The sequence below is a fragment of the Condylostylus longicornis genome, unplaced genomic scaffold (assembly GCF_029603195.1).
Source record: "Condylostylus longicornis isolate FDR11 unplaced genomic scaffold, ASM2960319v2 ptg000027l, whole genome shotgun sequence".
Classification (NCBI taxonomy): domain Eukaryota; kingdom Metazoa; phylum Arthropoda; class Insecta; order Diptera; family Dolichopodidae; genus Condylostylus; species Condylostylus longicornis.
Genome location: NW_026577996.1, coordinates 8,626,062 through 8,647,406, shown reverse-complemented (window position 1 = coordinate 8,647,406; position 21,345 = coordinate 8,626,062). Strand labels below are relative to the sequence as shown.

The 21,345-nt window shown below is 24.3% G+C and overlaps 1 protein-coding gene across 1 annotated transcript in view; it reads right to left on the bottom strand.

The window, feature by feature from the left end:
* Nucleotides 1–20,887, bottom strand: part of LOC129607209 (sestrin homolog) — a 118,378-nt gene extending 97,491 nt beyond the window's left edge. The window contains exon 1 of the mRNA XM_055518010.1: nucleotides 20,627–20,887. Coding sequence (XP_055373985.1) covers nucleotides 20,627–20,677 — 51 coding nt within the window. The 5' untranslated portion in view covers nucleotides 20,678–20,887. The remainder of the gene's footprint in view (nucleotides 1–20,626) is intronic.
* Nucleotides 20,888–21,345: the final 458 nt, after the last annotated feature.

The window sequence follows — 21,345 nt, the reverse complement described above, 5'->3', positions numbered from 1 at the left end:
ATAAAAATCCCATTTAATTGCATAATAATTTTAAAATTTTGAATTGAATTCCACGTTCTATGCTCCCATAATCACTATATACATAATCAATTTGTAAGAACATAAATTTTATTTTTATGTTAAAAATTTATCAAAATTAAATTAATTTAAAATATGACAATTTTTTATCACAATCAATAATAATAATTTCAATTACATAATTCAGTATTACTGCTATTTCAGAAATGCATACATGATTTTCTCATATTAATAAATTATATAACACTTATGCGACGCGATTGTAAAGAAGAAAACTATATTTGAATTACAAAATATTGAAATAAATGGAATTTTCAGAATTATTTTCAGAAAACTTGTAATTAATTGTATAATGTGTTCGACATGTACAATGTATACGTTTTATAACCGGAACGAATTAAAAATATATAGCTATTATACAAAATTTCGCAATAACAACAACATTCAAATTAGTATAATATAACAAATAACTTCAATAATAAATAATAACATTCAAATATGTTTTCTATTTATTCAAATTTAGAAAGATAATAATAATAATAATGAACGAATTTCGGCCAATAATAGAATTATTGAAATTCAGTTATTATTAAGATTCGGTTATTATTAAATTCTACTATTCGGCTATTCTTAATTAAGTGAGTTATAAATTCTAATTGAAAATTAGAATAATATGACAAAATTCGAATTAATTATTTGGTAAAATATCAAAATAAATTGGCAATATTATTTGAGTGAAAATTTTCTAAAATAATTATTTAAAAAATTATTTTAATACTTACTTACTTATATATAAAATATAGTATAAAATATGAAAATTTTGGCACTTACCTGAAAAAAGAGAGAAAATAAAATTAAATAAATAAATTTTTATTAATTAATCTAAAAATAAAAAAATTACTAAATTTAATTATAATTTGTTTACTGTTTAAATTTATATAAATTAACATAATTATAATTTAAAATATATTTATATAAATAAATTATAAATTAATTTTATTATGTGCTTCAGAAAACAAAAATTTGCTTTAGCCTTAATTATATTTTGTTTACTTTCTTTTTATTTATATATAGAGAAATTATTTTTAATTTCCTTAATCAGAAAATAATTCCTGTGTATGTGTGTAAATTTCACAAAAATGTCAAAATATTGAGTGCTACCGTTTTATTTTTATCTGAGACACAAAAATTTTTATGATAATAGAAGAATTGAGTTATTGTCTAGGATGAATTGAGAGCATTGTCAGGAATTTACTTGTTGCTTCCGCCATTATACAAAAAAGGCACGAGTAAATAGCAAAAAAGAAACAACGATAAAGATAGTGGAAACTGCGGGTCGCTACATTCAGAAAATCAAACTTATTATAGCCGAAATTTTAAAAGAAGACCGTCGTTTTGGGTAAAAAGCTAAAGAAATTCGTTTTTCCGTTTTATGATATTTGAGCTGACATTCGTTGCACTGACCTGCTGTGGAAAGAAATTAAATTGTTTCTTGTTACACAGTGGGTTTTGCTCTTCCCTCTTGATTTCACTACAGTTCCGGAAGGGAAAGGGATTTGTCGCTTATTTTATATACGACCGTGCTCTTCTCTTTTGGTTTTACTACAGTTTTTTTGTTTCAGAACATGCTTTATTTTGTGTATTAAATGATATATTTAAATATACTCAAGGATTAAATAAATTTTAATAAATTTAAAAATCCATTAAAATTTAAGTGACAACACTGATCATAAATGCAATCAATTATAAAAATAATAAAAATTAAATAATTTGATTTCTTTTAAATTTATACACGAGTACATATAAGAAAAATTTCAAAACACGGAATTTTTTTTTAAATCAACCCTCACATTTTCTTGTTTTTACTTTCTTTAAAAAATAATTTTAAAATAATAATATGCATACATATATATATTTACAAATATTTTTTGTTTTAGATATTTTGTATGTGTATGCATCATTTATTTGCTTACTTGCAAGAATTTTCGTGTTGTAAAATTTTTATGATCATAAAACTGAAAAAAAAAATATTAATAGATAATTTATGGATTATTAAAATTTATTTACATATATGTACGTGAACGTATATATGTATGTGTGTATCCAAATACAAAAACATTCTTGAATATATGTGAAATGCAGTAGATAATAATTTTTATTAAAATGCGTTATAAATTAATGGAAATGGCAACAATGTTGCAAAAAAAACCATAAAAACCATAATGTGCAACAAAGTAAATAATTTTAACAAAGCTATACAAGGTGAAGTGTACAAATAAATAAGAGGTAACGTAGCTATATAGACATAATAGGGAATAAAGTAAAATTTTATTAAGGTTGTTGAAAACAGTAGTACACTGCATTTGTTCGTATATCACTTAAACAGGTCATCTACCTATATCAAAAACTAAACTTGCTCGACGATACCAACACCATACAACTCCTCGAATCAACAACAATCAAAGGGTCATGACATACTTACACATCAATCATGCAAAGTCTCAAGTACGCTGAACTCGGACAAGTAAACAACTTGCTTTGCAACCTTTGACCTACTTTATAGTTCATTGACCTGGCGGCCACCTCAGCTACGTACATTCATATGTACATGGGTCATGACACACTTAAACAGGTCATCTGCCTATACCAGGAAATAAACGACCCGTTATACAGGTCATGACACACTTTAACAAGTCATCTACCTATACCAGGAAATAAGAAAGTGAAAGTGGGGCGTGCGATATGGGCTGATTTTTTCCCAGCACAAAGACACCTAATACCTACTCAAGCACACCACTTAAAAGTATTTGAAAAGGCAGACGATTTACAAAAGAAAGTATAATCATGGTGAATGTCATTATTGTCATATTTATTCTTGCATTGTCTAAATGGTGTAAATTTAAAAGTTGTCAGAATATTTGGCATTGTTTGTGTTACTCCAATCAGCTGATATTTGGAAATTATAAAAATTTTGTAATGTTAAAGTTGGAAGACAAATAAATCATTATTTAAAAAAAATATTTGAAATTGATGCTCACAAACTAATTTCACTTCTTAGAATGAACACAATACCTTTTTGTCGATTAAAGCACGAATTAAATACGATCCTATCAAAGCTAATTTCAACTAGACAATTTTGGAGTTCAGGGGGAGAATTGATGATGTAGTTTAAGAAAACTACCTTTATTCAAAACCTATCCTAAATACTATAATACCTCTTAAAAAAGCTGTATATTTTATGGATATACAGTGGTTCCCTCTATTAAATATTTTTATTACAATTTTTCATTATATATATTTACGTATATAACAATTAAAATCCGCCATGACATAATTTCCTATAAATATGAAGATAATTCAAATTTTATATTCATAACCATGAACCAAGTAAATGGTTAATATTTTATTTTCATCTCATAAATACGAAGTAATCAGCTTAAAATTAAATATCTGGAACCAATTTGTTAAAGAATTTAAACAAAAATGAAAATATAAAATCATTCCGATATCAAAGATATAAAACTCATTTTTATTGTCAACTCATAAAAATATAAGAAATTTATTTTTTTAATGCATTAAAATTCGTATAATATATATTATGATTCTAAGAGTTGTGTGTGCATATAAAATGCATAATATTGCAATCCTGAATGGCATATAACACTGGGATAATGCAGCAGTATACCTTTTTTATATTATGCTAATAAAAAATTTCACAAAAGGAAATTTTTATCAAGTATTTTTTGTTGTTGTTTTTAAAAGTATATGTGGGGTAGCATTTTTAATTTTAATTGACATAAATTATGACTTGATTAACCTTACTGAAAAATATTAAAATAATTCACTCATAAGTATTAAGTACTATAAATTTAAGTAATAAAATTTTAAGTTATATTTATTGTAGTCTGGTAACTTTATTACGTATTTTGTATGAGTTACAAGTTTGAGTAATAAAAATTGAACATTTATTTTCCATACATAACGTATTTATATAAAAATGTGGTGTCATTTAACGGAAAATGTGATTCACTTCTCATTCTAACTACTCATTTATACAGGCAAGAAGGCAGAGACATGTGGTGTAATCGGGAATGATTCGTTTAATTTCGGTTGTTCTCGTTAAATTTCCTTAAGTTTCGGTTGTATTTCGTACAAGTGAGCATTCTTAAATAATATAAATGATCCGCTTATAATATTAGAGCAAAATCTTAGAAGAAAGCATTTGAATAAATTTTTATGAAATTTTATATAAAGTGCGAAAAAAAAACACTTTTATCATAAACAAACAAATGTGAATAAAAAACGTGAAGTATTAGAAAATAAACACATTATTTAAGCTTTCTAAATATATATACACTTTATATTTCAACATGTATATATATATACAAAAAAGATAAATATATATTAATTTTATCATTTTTTGCAGACATCTTTAAAATATTTATACAAAAGTTGACATCAATTATATACAAAAATAAAAAAAAAAATATAAAATTTTTTGTATACAAAAGCTTCAACTAAAATGACTATTTATTTATAGTACACATATACATACATATAAACACATAAATCCAAATTACTCTAACCATTATCAAATAATAATTGAGTTCTAATTTATTGCATTTGTTGTAGTTGTTTTTTTTTTTAGCACAGAGTGTAACACCATTAATATCTGCAAATAAATTGCAGAAATTGTTTAATAAACTTAATAAACGCGTTTAGAATTAAATGAAAACAGAGTTTAGATCGTGTTCATGGATCTACTGTATAACAAAAACGAACGAGTAAGAGATCTAGGACTAAAGGACTTTAATATACAATATACTCCAATATGAATTATAATTATGTATTTAGATGTAAAATTTAAAAATTTTTGCTGGAGAAATTTGGTCAGACTCATTTTGAAAATGACAATTCACGATGTACACGCATTATATTAATCGCATATTATGACGCTGTAGCTTCAAAACACAGACCGGATTCATGCTGAACAAATATATTTCTAAATTTTTTTTTTGGTTCATTCATAATCAATCTTTCCCGAAGACCAAATTTGAAATTGTATTATGTCGTGTTTGCGAATTTTTACATGGTCGAATTTTATACTCAATTGTTGAGAAACATTGAGAGTATGAATAAAAATATTAATATTTTTTATTGTCATTATACGTTTTAGCACACTCAGTTTTTGCTCAAAGAATTTTTTTTTTTGATATTTACTTAAATTTGTTATATTTAAGCATGTGAAGATTATTCTCTACATTAACCCCATCAAATTAGGGTAACTAAATAACAAACTATATTTTATACTTTTTTATTACTATTATTATTATTTTTTTTATTATTTATTATTATTATTATTAACAGTATTATAATGTTTTCTTTTGTATATACTATCAACAAAGCAGATACATTGTATTTAAAGTTAACTTCAGTAAAAAGTGCCGATTTCTATATTTATAACTTACTTATATATTATGTAAAGTACCTTAATGTATATTGCATATCTATAACAATTTTTATCGTTCTAAATTATAATTCAAAGTCAATAAAATTTATAATATGTACGAGTATATTACTACTTTATGAAAAAATAACACTCTTGTATAAACTCTTCAGAATGTCTGGGTAAATATGCTCGAATAACAATAATTATTTGATTAAAACTACAAAAATACAGAGAGCAAATAATATTGTGGAAAAATATGAGAGACGAGAGTACATTAAGTATATTCATTCTTAAATTGAGAACATGAGTGTGGTATGTTGCGTGAATTTCTTAAAATGCGTAATTATAGACGATTACTTTCAAATTTAATAATACAACGTGTTTTAATAAAAATAGTTGCACATTAACAGTACATACTTACATAAGAAATTTATTTTATAACGTTTCAACTTTAAATAGCAAAATAAATTGTTCAGATGTTAACAACATATTAGAGTGATTCTTTTATTAAATAATTTGTGATTTATAATATGCACCATAAAATATAGATTCAAATAAAGTGGGGTCAAACTGATGCTTTGCAAAATAGTACTTTTTCCTTTTTCCAACAACCGAAAATTAATACTATAAAATTACTTTCATTTATATACCAAAACATTTTAAATGATTGCATACATTTAGGATTAGGCAAAAAAAAAATCAAATAATTAAAAGAGGCCTTAATAGAATGATCGAATTCAAAGGTAAATTAAGTGACTTAAGATATGTGCGTTAGCATGGCGTTTACCTTTAACTTTTTGCATTTGGAAAAGGTTGCGGTTTTGCAAATATAAGGTGCTGAAAATTTAAATTTTACAAGTTTCGAAGGGCGATAATTTGAGAGTAGAAAAAACTACTTAATAGGTAAAGTTTGAGACTCCTAGAACTTATCGTCTATAAATGAAAAACGATATCAAAAATTTCGAAGACCGAAAAAAATGCATTTTAGATAAAAATTAACTTTAACTGCCATTTTGTAATTTTCATGCTCAACTATGCTGTGTCGCGGTAAAAGATTATTTTTTTGGGTTTGCAAAATTTAAAAAATTTTTGTAATTTCATTACACAAAATAGTAAAAAAGGGGCTTTTTTTTTTGGTCTCTGAGGGTATAATTTTTAAAAGAAGGGAAATAGGGGAAACTTTTCTTCTGCAGAAAAAAATAAGCTTTCTATACACACACAGAAGGACGGATTAGCGTTCGGACATAGTGAAATTAATAAGCATTTTTTTGAAAGTTTTGTTTTTTTTTGGACAAATGCTAAAAATATTGATGAATCTAGAATCAATTAGAATTTAGAAGAAATTCTAGAACTTCTGGTATAATAAAAATTGTAGAACAAGAAAATAAAAATAAAGAAGGAAAAAGAAAATTCTATAAAAGTTCATCATAGTGTTTATTATAATTAAAATATTAGTTAATATGTGGTCAAACTAGTAATCACCCAATAGGTTATTAAAAAAAAAGAAGTCAACACTTGATTAACCAAAAATTAAAAAAAAATTTAAAACCAGAAAATCATTTGTTTATTTTCTAAATAAAACAAATAAACAAGTTTTAAGAATATTTTTGTTTACCTATATTTTTTTTTTGATCCAAAAGATCACGTACAACCGTGCCTAAAATTTTGTTTTTCTTTTTTGTTTTTCTATAGATTATGTGTGTACGTATGTATGTAGAATATACAAAGATCAATGTTGACAAACTAGAATTTTCACTTTTAAAAAATTTCACCCATATATTTTTGAACTTGTTTTATTTTTTCGTGCAAACTGGTATTCTTTTCTTGTATTTTTGCATAAGAATTGAAAATAAAATAATAAAATATAAAATCCCATTAAGAGCATTGACTTTAATCACAAAATACAAAAAAAAAATTATTGTATTTTTTTGTTTTTATATTGAAACATGCTCAAACAAACTCAAATATAAAGATGCAAAAATATTTCGTGTTAAATTCGTCCTGTGTTGCACGTATCGATTTCTTAAAAGAAGCAGAAATTTCGAGATTAATTATTGGATAATTAATACACTTGGTATGTAAATAATGACCAATTTATTGACAGAAGAAGGTCATTTGTGATTATTTTTCATTAAGAACAGCAACAGTTAGTTTCAATAATGCCGAAAATAACAGGATTATTTTTAACTATTTTAAAATTTTCCTAATAATATTTATTATTTTTGTTTTGATTCTTTGACGGGATTCCATCATGGTGTTGTGAACGAGCTGATCACGAGATCAGTGATATTGAAGAGGACTACTACAAATTTGTGACATCTAGTGGGTGAAATTATGTCGACAATAGCGGGGGGTATACTAGTTATCGCGAACGGAGTCTCTCTGATACCATTTCGCTCTTGGGAGTATTTAGACCTTATTACATCATGCGGGGTTCTGGTGTAGCGGACCACCCTTTCTCCCAGCTAATAGTGGGAGCAAATAGCAACAAAAAGAAACAGCAACAAGAATCAAAAACACGACGGATAAACATAGCCATAGTACGGGAACAAAGCGACAGAACAAAAGAGGACGTAGTTTCAAGAGAAATGAAGACTAACTCCCGAGATACCCCCTTATGTAACGACAATAACAGAGAGATAAGCGTAGAGGATAGCCTAAGAAAACCTTCTACAACCGTCCAAGCAACCGGTAGAGGGAGCAAACCTTCCATGTTTCACCACTTTTTTTGTGAAATTTTTCAAACGTGGTCAATAAGATTTATCGTATAAATGTCTTCACTTCCGCGACCAGTGTTGTTCAAAGAAGTCGAAAAATAGTTTCTCATTATCATTAATTAATTTTCCAATTACAATTTTCTAATTTCTAAAATCTACCTCCTAGCAAGTTGTTTTTTTTCCAATAACCTTTTTAATAAAATTAAAAATTAAATAAATTCTAAATTTCAAATTTTGGCCAAAATTTATTATTTTATTTTGATGGTCATAAAATCGATAATTTTTAAAAGAAGCTGTTAAGAACAGAAATTAAAAAATATTTTTATTATAACAAAATTTTAGCATAAAATATTCAAGTAAAATACATACATACATACATACGTATACATATATATAAACATATCGTAAATTTATGTATGTAATTTATAAAAACATGTTTATTATTTGACCTCGATTATCCATTACAATATGGCCATGCATATGCCATATGATCATAATATTTAAATTGAATTAAGTATTTAGAGACCTAAAATTATAATTTTTCTTAAAAAAACAAAAAATATTCATCCATTCTAATAGAAAAATTACAAAAATAAAAAAAAAAAACCAAAATTAGAATAAAATTTTTTAAGATTATTTAAAGATTTTTATACTTAAAACGCTAATTAAAAGGCTCTTATCTTAATTTTTTAATTTTTCCTCTACTTTTTTAAACATAAAATGTACAACATGAAATGGAATAGACCTAAAAATTAAAAAAAATTAAATGAGAGAAAAACAAATTTGCTAAATTTTTTAATTCCTGAATATTATAAGGTAAATATTTTGATATTTTATTGTAGTAGTAGAATATTCGTAGAAGTTACGTGATTATCGTACTATATCGTACAAAATTGAAGTGAGGGTACGGGAGTAATTATTGTGATCCCTTCGTCCGCTTTCATAATAAGCACACTAATGAATTTTACAATGTACCACTTATGCCTATAAAGCCAAAATCGCAGAATCGAAAAACTTCAGACGTCTGTCCGATATCGCGACGTTGACACACGTGACACATGTAAAATTCTATTGCCAGATTGCTAACGGGCTCTTTTATTTTGCTAGTTGCCTAGTAGTTGACTAGTCAATACTAAGCAAATGACTGAAATTAAAGAATCGATTTGTACTGCAAGAAGAACAAAGAAGACATGCGTTACTCAACCTTTTTTTTATGCAAAAATAAATTTTCCTGCTTTTAATATAAGACGAACTTTGACATTATTTACGACACTTCGTATTAATTCGATTTTTATTGTTTATTTGAAATTTTTTATAAAAACAAAACAAAACAAGAAAAAAATGAAGAAAAATATTTTTTTTTTGTTTGTTTATTTTTGTTTTTTATCTGTTGACAAACGTACAATTTTTAATTCAATATGGAACTTTTAGTTGAGATCATTTTCAATAAAATCAAGTAATAAATAAGAAATTTTTTTTTGCTTATTTGTTTTTACAGATCCCCCAAAAAATTATAATACATAATAGTTTCGGAATAATAACAAAAACAAAAAATAGTAGTGGAGGCAGATAAAATATACACACAGACAGAGTAAGTATTAAGATGAAGAAGAGTAAAAGCTACAATATATAATTTAAAATTCAAGTTCAATTAAAAGTGAACAAAAATCTTGGCTCAATTTCTTTATTTTTATATTAAAGTTGTTTGTTCTATGACGAAAAGCGAAAGTAATTTCTTAAGCATTGTTCGCTTGCGCTTGCCCAGCCGCCAATACTTTTCTATTGTTAACATTACACTTATATATACACATTTATTGTAAATATGAAAATAAATAATGAAATTTCCATTGAAAGAGAGGCTGCTGACATGATTATTTTGCTACACAAAAAAAAAAAATGTAAACAAAAATCTTACTACATAGCTTTTTTGTAATCGTAGACTTTTGTTATTGTTCTTTTAGGCGCCTGACTTGCCGTTTTTGTTATATTTCCGTTTTTATTTTTTTTGTTTTGTGTTGCTACCATACTTGAACGAAAAATTTTAACTAAAAGTTGTAAACAACAATGAGAGAAGCGCGTTTGGCGTTTACTTTTAGAATTAAAAGATAAGTAGGTATATAGAAAAAAGTTGTTTTTTATATGATTTTTTAGCTTCTTGTTGTTATTAAAATAATTTTTTTTTTTTAGAGATTATAAAAAAAAATCTTAATTTTTTTTTTTTGCTCTTTTTTCCTAAAGGTACTTTATATTAGAACAATTTAATTCTTAAAAAAATAATTTTATTTCATATTATTTTTTTTTCAATTGGGGGTAGCATTGTATAAAGTATATGTAGTAGATATTTTGATATTTTCAACTTATGTCGAGGTCATTTTATTTATTTATATTTGTTTTTTTTATTTTAAAAGCTATTTATGTTGTTTTGAAATCTTTTTTATTATTATTATTTCTTGAAATTATAGAAAATCTCATAAGAGTGTACCCAAAGAACAAATGTAATAATTTAAAAGAAAGAAGAAAAAAAACACAATCGTGATTCTTACATAAAATCTAAAAAGATGGAATCATTTTGGAATTAAATAGCTTTTAAAAAATAGAAGGGATTTAATAGAGTGATATTAAGAGAAAATGTAATTAAAATATTGTGGTGCCCGTTTTTTTTATATTTTCTTTTGTAATTAGACTTTTTTTTTATATATGAATACACTTACATTATTTTTTGAGTGTACAATAACAAAACAATAATTTTAATCTGTCATTCACTATTTTTAAAAAAAAAATGATTCTAAATTAATCAAATTAAATAATGCGTAAAAATGAAAAAGTAGATTTATTTATTAAATTTTTTTTTTGTGAAACCAAAATGTCTTAAATTGTAGTAGAGATTTTTTTTTTTTGAAATTTATAATTTGTTTGTGGGAAAATTTGTTTACACTTTTGTTCATAATTTGGAATTTTTGTTTCAATATTATTTTCCGATTTTTCGAATGAATTTAATGCTAAACAAACGATTTACATAAGTAGATTTTCAAAAAACAAATTGTCAAATTAATGACATTTGAATTTATAATTTGAATTTGTTTATAATTAATGTATGCGTTCGATTAAATTCAACTGATCATTATTCAACTATGAATTGACATTATTGATATTTTTGATATTTTTACGATATTATTATAAACAAAATTCTGCTTATTTGCAAAAAAAATTATCGAAAATTTGATTAACACGACATCACCGAACGCATGACTTTGGCAATTGATTTGAAGAAACGATAGGGGTATTTAATATTGATGTCAGTTGCTCTTAGCCAAACGCGTGCAAAGACAAAATTTACACTAATTCTAAATTACTTTCAAACATTCTTTTTTAATTTGAAATAACCTTCAAACTTTAAAAAATCAAGGTTTTGATATTAAATTGTGATTGAAAAATCAATAACCTTCTACTTCAAATATTACAAATAAAAAAAAAAACTTTTTTTTTGTTTTGTGAGAATTTTCAAAAAAATTGACATTTGTGAATTTTTTTCTCTTTTGATGTCATTTTACTGTCACTTGCCTGATTTTTTCTATATTATTCTGTCACTTGTTTAATTCATATGTTACATTAGAATATTTAATGTAAAATTCATTAAAATAATAAAAATTGCTTTATTATTTTTTCCGTAAAATTTTTAAGAATGGCGTATGCGGAATGTGGTTATGTTTATAATTTGTGTTATTTTGACATAATAGCTTAATTTGAAAGTAACCAACCCGTTCTAATAAGAAATTAAGAAAATAAGAATAATGGAAATTGCTGGTATTTTTATGAAAAATTTAAATATGAAAATCAATTCGAATACAAAACTCTTACAAGATTTTTTCTTTTGATGTTTAAGAAATTTTTTGATGATAAACTGCATATTCTACAAAGGAAGATTTTAATTCCAAATATAATTTAATGTGGATGGACCCTATTAAAAACAATTCAATATCCCAAATTTTAAAATTTTAGTATTAAATTTTGAATGGGTGCCCTCCTAATGTTAATCTATCCAGAGTTTTGTTGTTTTTTTTTCTGTTTTTCTTTTTATTTCCGATTTTTTATTTATTTTTTTTGATAAATTTATTTATTTTATTTATTGCCTTTCTTCTTCTTTTTTTTTATTGTTTTCTCTATATTTATTTATTTGTTTTTGAATTTTATGTTTTTGAATTTTTTTTTTATATTCTTTAATTGGCCATATGGTTGGTTGTCCTACATACGCGCTAATAATAATATCATGTTTTTAAGATAAAATGGGCAAAACTATTAAAATATGGCAAATACGGAAAAGAAAAAAACATAATAAAAAAAATTAAATACATCAATATCATATGAAAAAAACAAAATAATAAAAAAAAATAAGAAAAACTAAATTAATGACGGCTTTAGAAAACTGCGAATGTTTAGTTAGCACACTGAGTGAGATTTGATAATAAAAAAAAATATTAGAAGTTTAATATGTAAGAAAATTCTAAAATTATTTAAAACAATTGAACATATGTAGATATTGGGCCTGAGAATTTCATTATTGTCATTAATTTGAAATTTAAATATTTCTGAGGGCAAGAACCTTCTTAAAATATTCTATATAAAAAAATATTAAGAACTTATTGAAATTTTTAAATTTTTAAATCATTTGGAACATTTTTAAATAAATTTAATCACTTATATGACAACATGCGTATGGTGACGAATATCCCCCAAATATGTGAGCCTGTCACTGCTAAATATGCTACATACGTACTATTCTTTAATTTAAACACAATAACCAAAACATAACCAGGATATGATGATAAACTGATAGGAACTATAGATATTCTACAATAAATTTGATGGACACAAGCCTGTGCACGCGAAGAATCAATATTTAGTATGTGTTGCATATTTTAATTGTAAAGTTTATAGAAATTCTCGGCCGAACTTTTGAAATTTAATTTGACAGTTTATAAGATCTCTACTTATTTTATCCATTGATTTCGATACATTTTCACAACATACATATAACAACGCATTATAAGCAAATCACACCAACTTTGAAAATTCAATTGATTTTTCAATATCATTTATATATAATAGAAATAAGAGCACACCAAATATATTATGCAGTGGAACACCACGTAACATATTCAATGAATCATACAAAATATCATTCACCTTTACTATTTGCTATCTTCCAGATAAGTAAGAATCAATCCGTATTGTACACTTTCTCTACTTGAGCAAAAAATTATAAAATGTTCTGTTCACAATCACAACAATTCATGTTGCACTAATACAATTTTAATACTCAGTGACTGATACGACACACTATAATTAACAAATTTTCACTCTCACTCAATCTGTCAAACTGTTTTCAATTCAACTCTTTCAGTTTAATCAAGAGATTGCATTCTGCTACATTTTACTCTTCAATATTAGAAATAAAAACGTGTAAAAATTTTTTTTGTTGAAGATCAATGCCAGTTCTCAATGTAATCAACATTAATCGTTTTAAAATATTATGATAATTCATTGAAGTTTGAAAAAAAATTTACTTAAATTTGGAAATCATAAATATTTCTTAAAAATTAAAATAAACCAATCTATATTTGGGAGTTTATTAAGTTTTGATTTGAAATTTATTTTAAATTTAAAAATTCATTTTAAAAAATTAATTTATTTTTAATTTGTGATTTTATTCGGTTAGGCACAGATATGGTAATTTTTTATATTGTAATTTATTAAAATTTTTGTGAATTTTAAAAATTAACTAATTTGTAAAGTGTTTGCTTTTTTTTATTTTTGTTTTGTATTTGAACACTAGGTGTAAAGTCATTAAGTTACTGCTTTTTATTGTTTAATACCTAAATATTTTAAGTTATTAATTTTTGGATTTGCTTTTGAATTCACCTTCTCTTTAAATAAAATTATTCATTATACTCACTTACGCTCTAATATAACAGTTGAAACAGAATTTCTAATTAATAAATAACCTTTATTTATATAAAATGTGCAATGTTATGCTTCAAATATGAAATATTGAACCTAAAAATATGCAATATTTTAATATCGTAATTATATCGTAATAATATCGTAAATAGAAATATTTAAGAAAAACTGATTTTATTCAACTAAAATGAATAATATTATTAATTTTATTACCATAATACTTTTTTAAAGTTATCCGAACAACTTTCACAATTTAAAATTTTATTTTAATCATCCTTGGGCTCTAATAAATTGTTTTAATCTTAACACACCTTTTCTGAAGATTAAAACTTTTCCCATACACTATCTATAATATTATTTTAAACTATTTTAAACTACAACCATTCTAATTTCTAAATTAAATAAAAAAAAATCAGATTATTAATAATGGCATTGAAAATTATTGTTATGTTCTCGTTTTTTTTTTTTTTTTTTTGTAATTTAAAGATGTGGTGTTGATTTTCCTTTGTTCTTACAAAAAAAAAAAAAAATTCCCATGCAAAATAAATAAACACAAATCCGAGACAATAATTTTAAGATTTCATCATTTTTAATCTGGGATTTTTTATAATGATAGCTCCATGTCTTATTCTATATATTATGTGTGCATACTTAGGTATACTCGTATAATAATTCAAGAACAGATTATTTTAATAATGGTGTCTACATAAAAATAAACTATAATAATGTACCCATAGACTTTATTACGGTAATAAAATTTTATTTTAATTTTATTTAATTTAATATTTAAATATTTACACTATATTACTATACATATACATACATATATGGTATATAAAGAGATAGGAAAACAAAACAAACATGTACAATATTTTTTTATGAGTTTAACAACATCTCTCTCTCTCTGCCTTTATATAAAAATCTATGTACATACAATATACAGTTAAAGTGTTTATAATTTGGGTACAATGTAAAGTTTAAAATAGTTTTTTTTATTTCAATTTTAAAATGTGCATTTAAATTAAAAATATAAAAGTTGAAGATTTTTTTTTAATATTATTAACCCTACAAGGTTATTTAGAACATTTTTTATATATATTTTATGAAATGCAATATAAAATTTTTATTTGTATGTATGTATATGTACTTATATGTATGTAATTTAAGTAAATTAAATAGATAACTGTAAAATTGTTATGGAAAAATAAAATAGAAAATTTACACATTAAATTGTTATGAAAATTATGGGAAATTGAAAAGCTTTATATGATTTTATATGCTCACGGGTATAAGATCACTGATCATAAGTTCGATATGGTATATTTATGATTAAATTAATATATTAAATTAAGTTTTATTTAATTAATTATTTAAATAATGAATAATTTTTTTGAAACGAAAAATAATTTTAGGCCGAAATTCTATAATGACAGAGAAGTGGTTTACAATATTTGGTTTTCCCTTTCTAAGTTTGTCTCAGGAAGATTTCCATTGCATGTATTTCAGCTTGATATACGGGGCAATATATCGCCCCGGCCAAGAACGAAGTCGCCCCCTGAAAAAATTCCTATGAGTCAATATCTTGTAAGATAAACTTACCGCACAATGAAAAGGTGTAAAACGGCGGCAGTCCAACGTATACCGAGAGGAAAATCGTTGGAGCCATCCATATTACCCCAGTCACTCCCCTGCACTCCCTCCTGTTCGCAGATCACTTAACAAGGGCCGTATAAATTCCTACCATAGGACTAATACCCCAAATTTTGTCAACAGAACTCCAACATCGATGACCGATCTTCCTCTTTTGATGACCGATCTTCCTTTTTCAATGACCGTGTTTATATGAATATTCCAGGAGAGACTATCATCCACGGTTACCCTTAAACATTCGTGGAGTACTAATCTACTCACCAAACAAAGTGAGATTTATTAATCGCTTCTATGTGTTTAGTGAAGGTAACCAATGTACTCTTGCTGGATTTTATATTTAGCATCACGCCTTTGCGCCACCTCAACACAACCTTCGAATTATGTTGCAGAAGATCTTAAAAAAACCCGTGACGACAAAGACCACATTATTAGCGTAGCATATATGTTATTAAGAATGGGTTCGATGGGAAATTTCAAGTTTTGGACTTATTAATTATTTAATGAGATTATGCGATTCGACGAATCTAAATTATTTTCTTCAAAGGTAAGTTATTTTAAGTACAAATTTACAGATGTTTTGTGTTTTATTTAAACTTAAATAAACTGAACACTCAAAAATTCAATCACTTTAATAAAGTGTTTTAATTGAGAACTTTACGACATTTTACTTATGCTGTTATCACGGCATCATTTAAGAATTTTCTATTACATTTTATTTTTAATAGCAATAATAATAAATTTTTTTTTTTTTAAATTCTGAAAAATCAATTAAGTGTTTGTACTTGTATGTACAGTTAGAAAATCAATAAAAATTTTAATATTTTCTAGATTAGAAAATTTTTACATTTTTTATTATTTTTACAGTTTAATAAATTGACTGACATTTCGCTCTCGATCATAGAAAAATATTGTAAAGCTCAATCAATTATTATTTAAAATGGTTCACTTGATCAGTGTTGTAATTGAAAAATAGTTCAGAATAGTTTATTAATTAGATAAAAATCTAAAAAGTAATAAAATTTGTAATAAAAACTTAAAAAAAAATTTGAACTAGATCACTTGTACGTTTATATTCTTACACTTTAACCCCATTCAGTATAAGAGGCACGTACTAATATGATTTTGATGGCAATTGATAATGATGATGAAGTTTTTCTTCTCCAGTAAGCAAGAATCAATTTTATTCTTAATTTTATCCATAATTAATTAAAAATTTTTAATAATTAATTTAAAATTGCTTAGTATTGCAATAATTTGGTTGATTCTCTGTTAAAATTAGAAATAATAATATGATAAATAAAATTAAATGAACTAAAAAAATAGTAATAATTTTTCTACATTTTAGGCAGATTGAAACAAATGACTCGAAACTGAACTTATTTGTACAAGCTCATCAGAAATCAAAATACTCGCTTTGAATTGACTTGCTGTTTTTTGGAAAATTGAACAGGTTCTCTGTAACAACTTTGAATATATTCGAATAATGGAATGACTTCAGTTAGGCAATAGTTGTATTTTTTGTGGCAAGCTGTAAAGGTTTAACATTTAAATTGGTAGTAAACAGTACCCCTTTATAGATTAAAAACAAAAGTATTCTATTCCTTTGTAATTACTACTTCGCAAAATATACACATATTTTCCATTATTTTAGAGCCTTGAGTCCGTGTTGTAGTAATTTCAACTCTGTATACATGCACGCATATTCTGAATAACATTCACGAGATTCATTCTCTTTCGTCTGTTCTTCAACAAGTGGATAACCATTAAAGAAAAGTATTGAACCATAACACTATGAATTCAATAAATTCATTAAACAATTGATTATAAATTAAGATTAATTACCAAGAAGCTATTTAAATTTCAATCACCTAATAGGCGTTTCATTATATAGTATTACCGTGTTTCTTATTTATAAAATTAAAAATTTTTTTAAATTAATTTTTACATTAATTGCATATTTATCTCAATCAAAAGACATTTGTTTAGATTTTACTTGCATACAATACAGTCAGGTTACAACCAAATTCTTTTTCATACCGTTAATGATTTTTACTTTTGCGATTCCTTGGAAAATGTAGAAGAAATTTGTTACTCCATTTATAATGCTTGTGTGAAAATAAACTGTAGATATTTCTTTTTTCTATTCTGTGTAAAGTCCTCTCTTTTTAGAATAGCCTTAGAAGTCATGAAGTTAGCTATATTTCAAGGATTAAGCCCTGTTTATTGGGCGAAACTAATTAAAAATAATTTACTGAATTAAAAAATTCAATCACAATGACGTCACTTTCCTCTCTCTAAAAACCACGAACATATTATAAATTTGGCCAATATTTTTCATTCTCTCTGCAAAATAACACTAAAATTAGAAATATTTCCCAAATTTTATGAAAATAAATTTCATAATTTTACGATTCTCTCCAAAAATTAATAAATTACTATGCTTCTTCCTTACAAAACTTTTAATTTTTCTAAAAAGAAATCCTAGGCAAAAAAAAATTGATTTTTATCTTTAATGAATTTTTATTTTTCCAGCTCATTAATTTTAAATTAACTTTTAACATTTTATATAAAAAATTTCATTTTTTTTTTATTTTAGTAAAAGAAAATTCATTAAAATTAATGGAAATTTAATATTTCAATAGGTTAAACTAAAAAAATTTTACAGATAGCTGTAGGTAAAATGTAAAATATTTTATGAAAAACTTAAGAGTTGGAATATAGTGGCTATTATACAATAAATTTAATAAAAATGTTACTACTATTAAGATTCAAAAATTTTATAATAAAATAAGATATTGTTGAGTTCAGGAATTTTAATTAAATTTCCAAATTAAATATTATTTTATTTATTAGATGAAATTTTTCAATATTACTAGAAAGTTTTGTTGAAATCTTTAACAATTTAATCAAAATTATTTTTTTTTAGAAAAATGCGGATGTTATTATTACTTCATATTATTAATAATATAAGTAAGGGAACATTTTGGCAACACTACATTATGGTCCAAACACCAACGCTTGTGTATGTTAAAATCGAAATTACTGTTTACTTTTAATTAGAAATTAAGAGAAATTGTGCCTGGGTTTTATATTAATTTTGCATTATGCAATAACAATCGTCAAATATTGTCATAAAAAGGAAGAGAATTTTATTGTTGCTACGCCTGCTATGTCTAAGAATTTTGTTGTTGTTAAGCCTAATATATTGTCCAAATCATATTAAAATCATTAAATCTAAAATTTAACTTTCATTATGCCTTCTCAAATCATTTTTTAGAATCAGAATGCCTTCTCAAATAATTTCTCAATTTATAAACCATACGATTTTTTCTTATATTTTAACAGAATTCATTCGTATATATACAATGATTTATTAAATTAATTTATTGCTTAATAATAGCCCATAATTTATAAATAACCAACAAAATATCATAAGATTAATAAGTTAGGTTGTGAGACACATACATACATAACAACTGCATTAATATTGTAATAAAAACTATATTTAATTTTATTTTTTTTTTTAATGCAATTTGTAATTTTAAATTACATATCAAAAATTATGATAAATTTCAAATAATAATAATGAAAAAAAAAAAATTGTAATAAATTTAATTGTTTTTTAGCCTTAGGAAATGGCAATAAAATATTGTAGAGTCTTTCACCTCCTCCTCCTTTAATACAGTTATTAATAATGCAAAAATTTCCATTTCTTTTTCCAAATGGGTTTTTGTTTTTTGCTTTTGCAAGAAAAAAACTGAGATTTGCACTTAAACTTTAATTTTCTAATGCAACTCTTTGTATCGCGTTCTCTTTTCCTTTTGTGTATATGAAATAGTCTGAGTATATTTCAAATATATTTTGTGTGTGTGTTGGAAAAGAGTAGTTTTTCCTAAAACTGGTTTTCTTAATTTTTCCTAACATTTTTATTTTAATTTTTTTTTTTTTGTTTTTTTTAAGGTAGAAAGCGATTAAAGAGGAAAAATAAGTTGTTTTTATTATAATGCTTATAAAAAAAAAAATTGAACTGACATTTTTATATTAAAAATCTTGCAACAATCTATGCTTTTAAAGGCACTATTTAAGAAGGCATATTGTAAAAAGCAAAATTGCTATTTCGATAGTTTTTTTTCATGTTACTTTGCAAAATAAAGCTATAACAGTATAAAGCTATACAGCAACAGTATATAAGTGAAAATTTTATTGGCCTATGTATATTTAGTATTGCCATGTTAAAATGGTAGCGATAACACAAAACAAAATAACATTACTTAACTCATTTTCAAGCAACTATATAGAAATCATCTAGTAATTGCATGAAGTGTCTACTATGCCTAATTATTAGGTATCAAAGAAAATTCTGATTTCTTATAATTTGTTTTTCATTTGAAAAATGCAATTTATTCTAATTTAGTTGAGAGGGTAAGGGTATTTAATTAATAATGCAATAATAAAAATAATATATAAATTTATCCCCTATAAATATGCAATTTTTTAAAAAATTTAATTTAATCTGGGAATAGTTAATATTCGACAATTTCTTTCTAAATCCCTAACATAGCTAGATTGTACTAAAAATCTGTATTCGAGTTTTAATGGAAATAAAGGTATTGCCAGACAATAATGAATTTCTGATTTTAAGATAAATATTATGATAAATTTGACGGTCAAATATTAGAACAAAATTAAATTAATTCGCATAGATTAAAAAAAAAATTCTTAAAATTTAAATTAAAATAAAATAATTAAATAACTAACAATATAAATAAAAAATTAATAAAATAATAATTAAAAAATTAATTAAATAAGAAATTAAAAAAAAAAATTAACTTACATCTTGCCCTAGTTGCCCCATTTCTGAATAGCATTCAACCATAGAAAACATTTATTTTTATTTCAAAAAAAATTTAATTATTTAAAATACGGAAACAATATCAAGAAATTCAAAAAAAAAACAATTTCTTGATTTCAAATAAATAGAAACAGCAGCAGTAACTTTTGCAGTAAACAGCAACAGTAACTTTTGTATGTATGTAGGTAACTTGTGTTAATTATTTAAATTTTCCCTTTTGTGGAGAAATGATGAAGACACACAAACACACACAAATTGTATACGGAGATTATTATTTTGTTTTCTTTTTGTATTTCCACCAACAAAAATATTGTAAAAATTTATTTTAAATGTATAGTTGATAAAACACAAAGAAAAATGTTCAGCATTAAAAAAAAATTTTTTTTTTTGGATCAGCTGTAGCAATAGTAACAATATGATGACAGTAACAAAAGAAGAGATTAACAATAATAATGTGAGTAATAAAGAATAAACAACAAAAAGAAAGAGAAAAACAAAAATTGTGAAGTGCAACTTTGTTTCTTTTCTTTTTTTTTTCTCTTTTTTCTCTTTACTGTTTTTTTTTTTTGTCTTCTAGCCTTTGTTGTTGTTTCTTTTATTATTCTTGTAGTTACTTTTTCTTATTCTTCTTTTTGCTCTTGTTATTTTATTTTTTGTACTCTTGTTGTTTTGTTATTTTTGTTTGTTTTATTTTTTTTTGT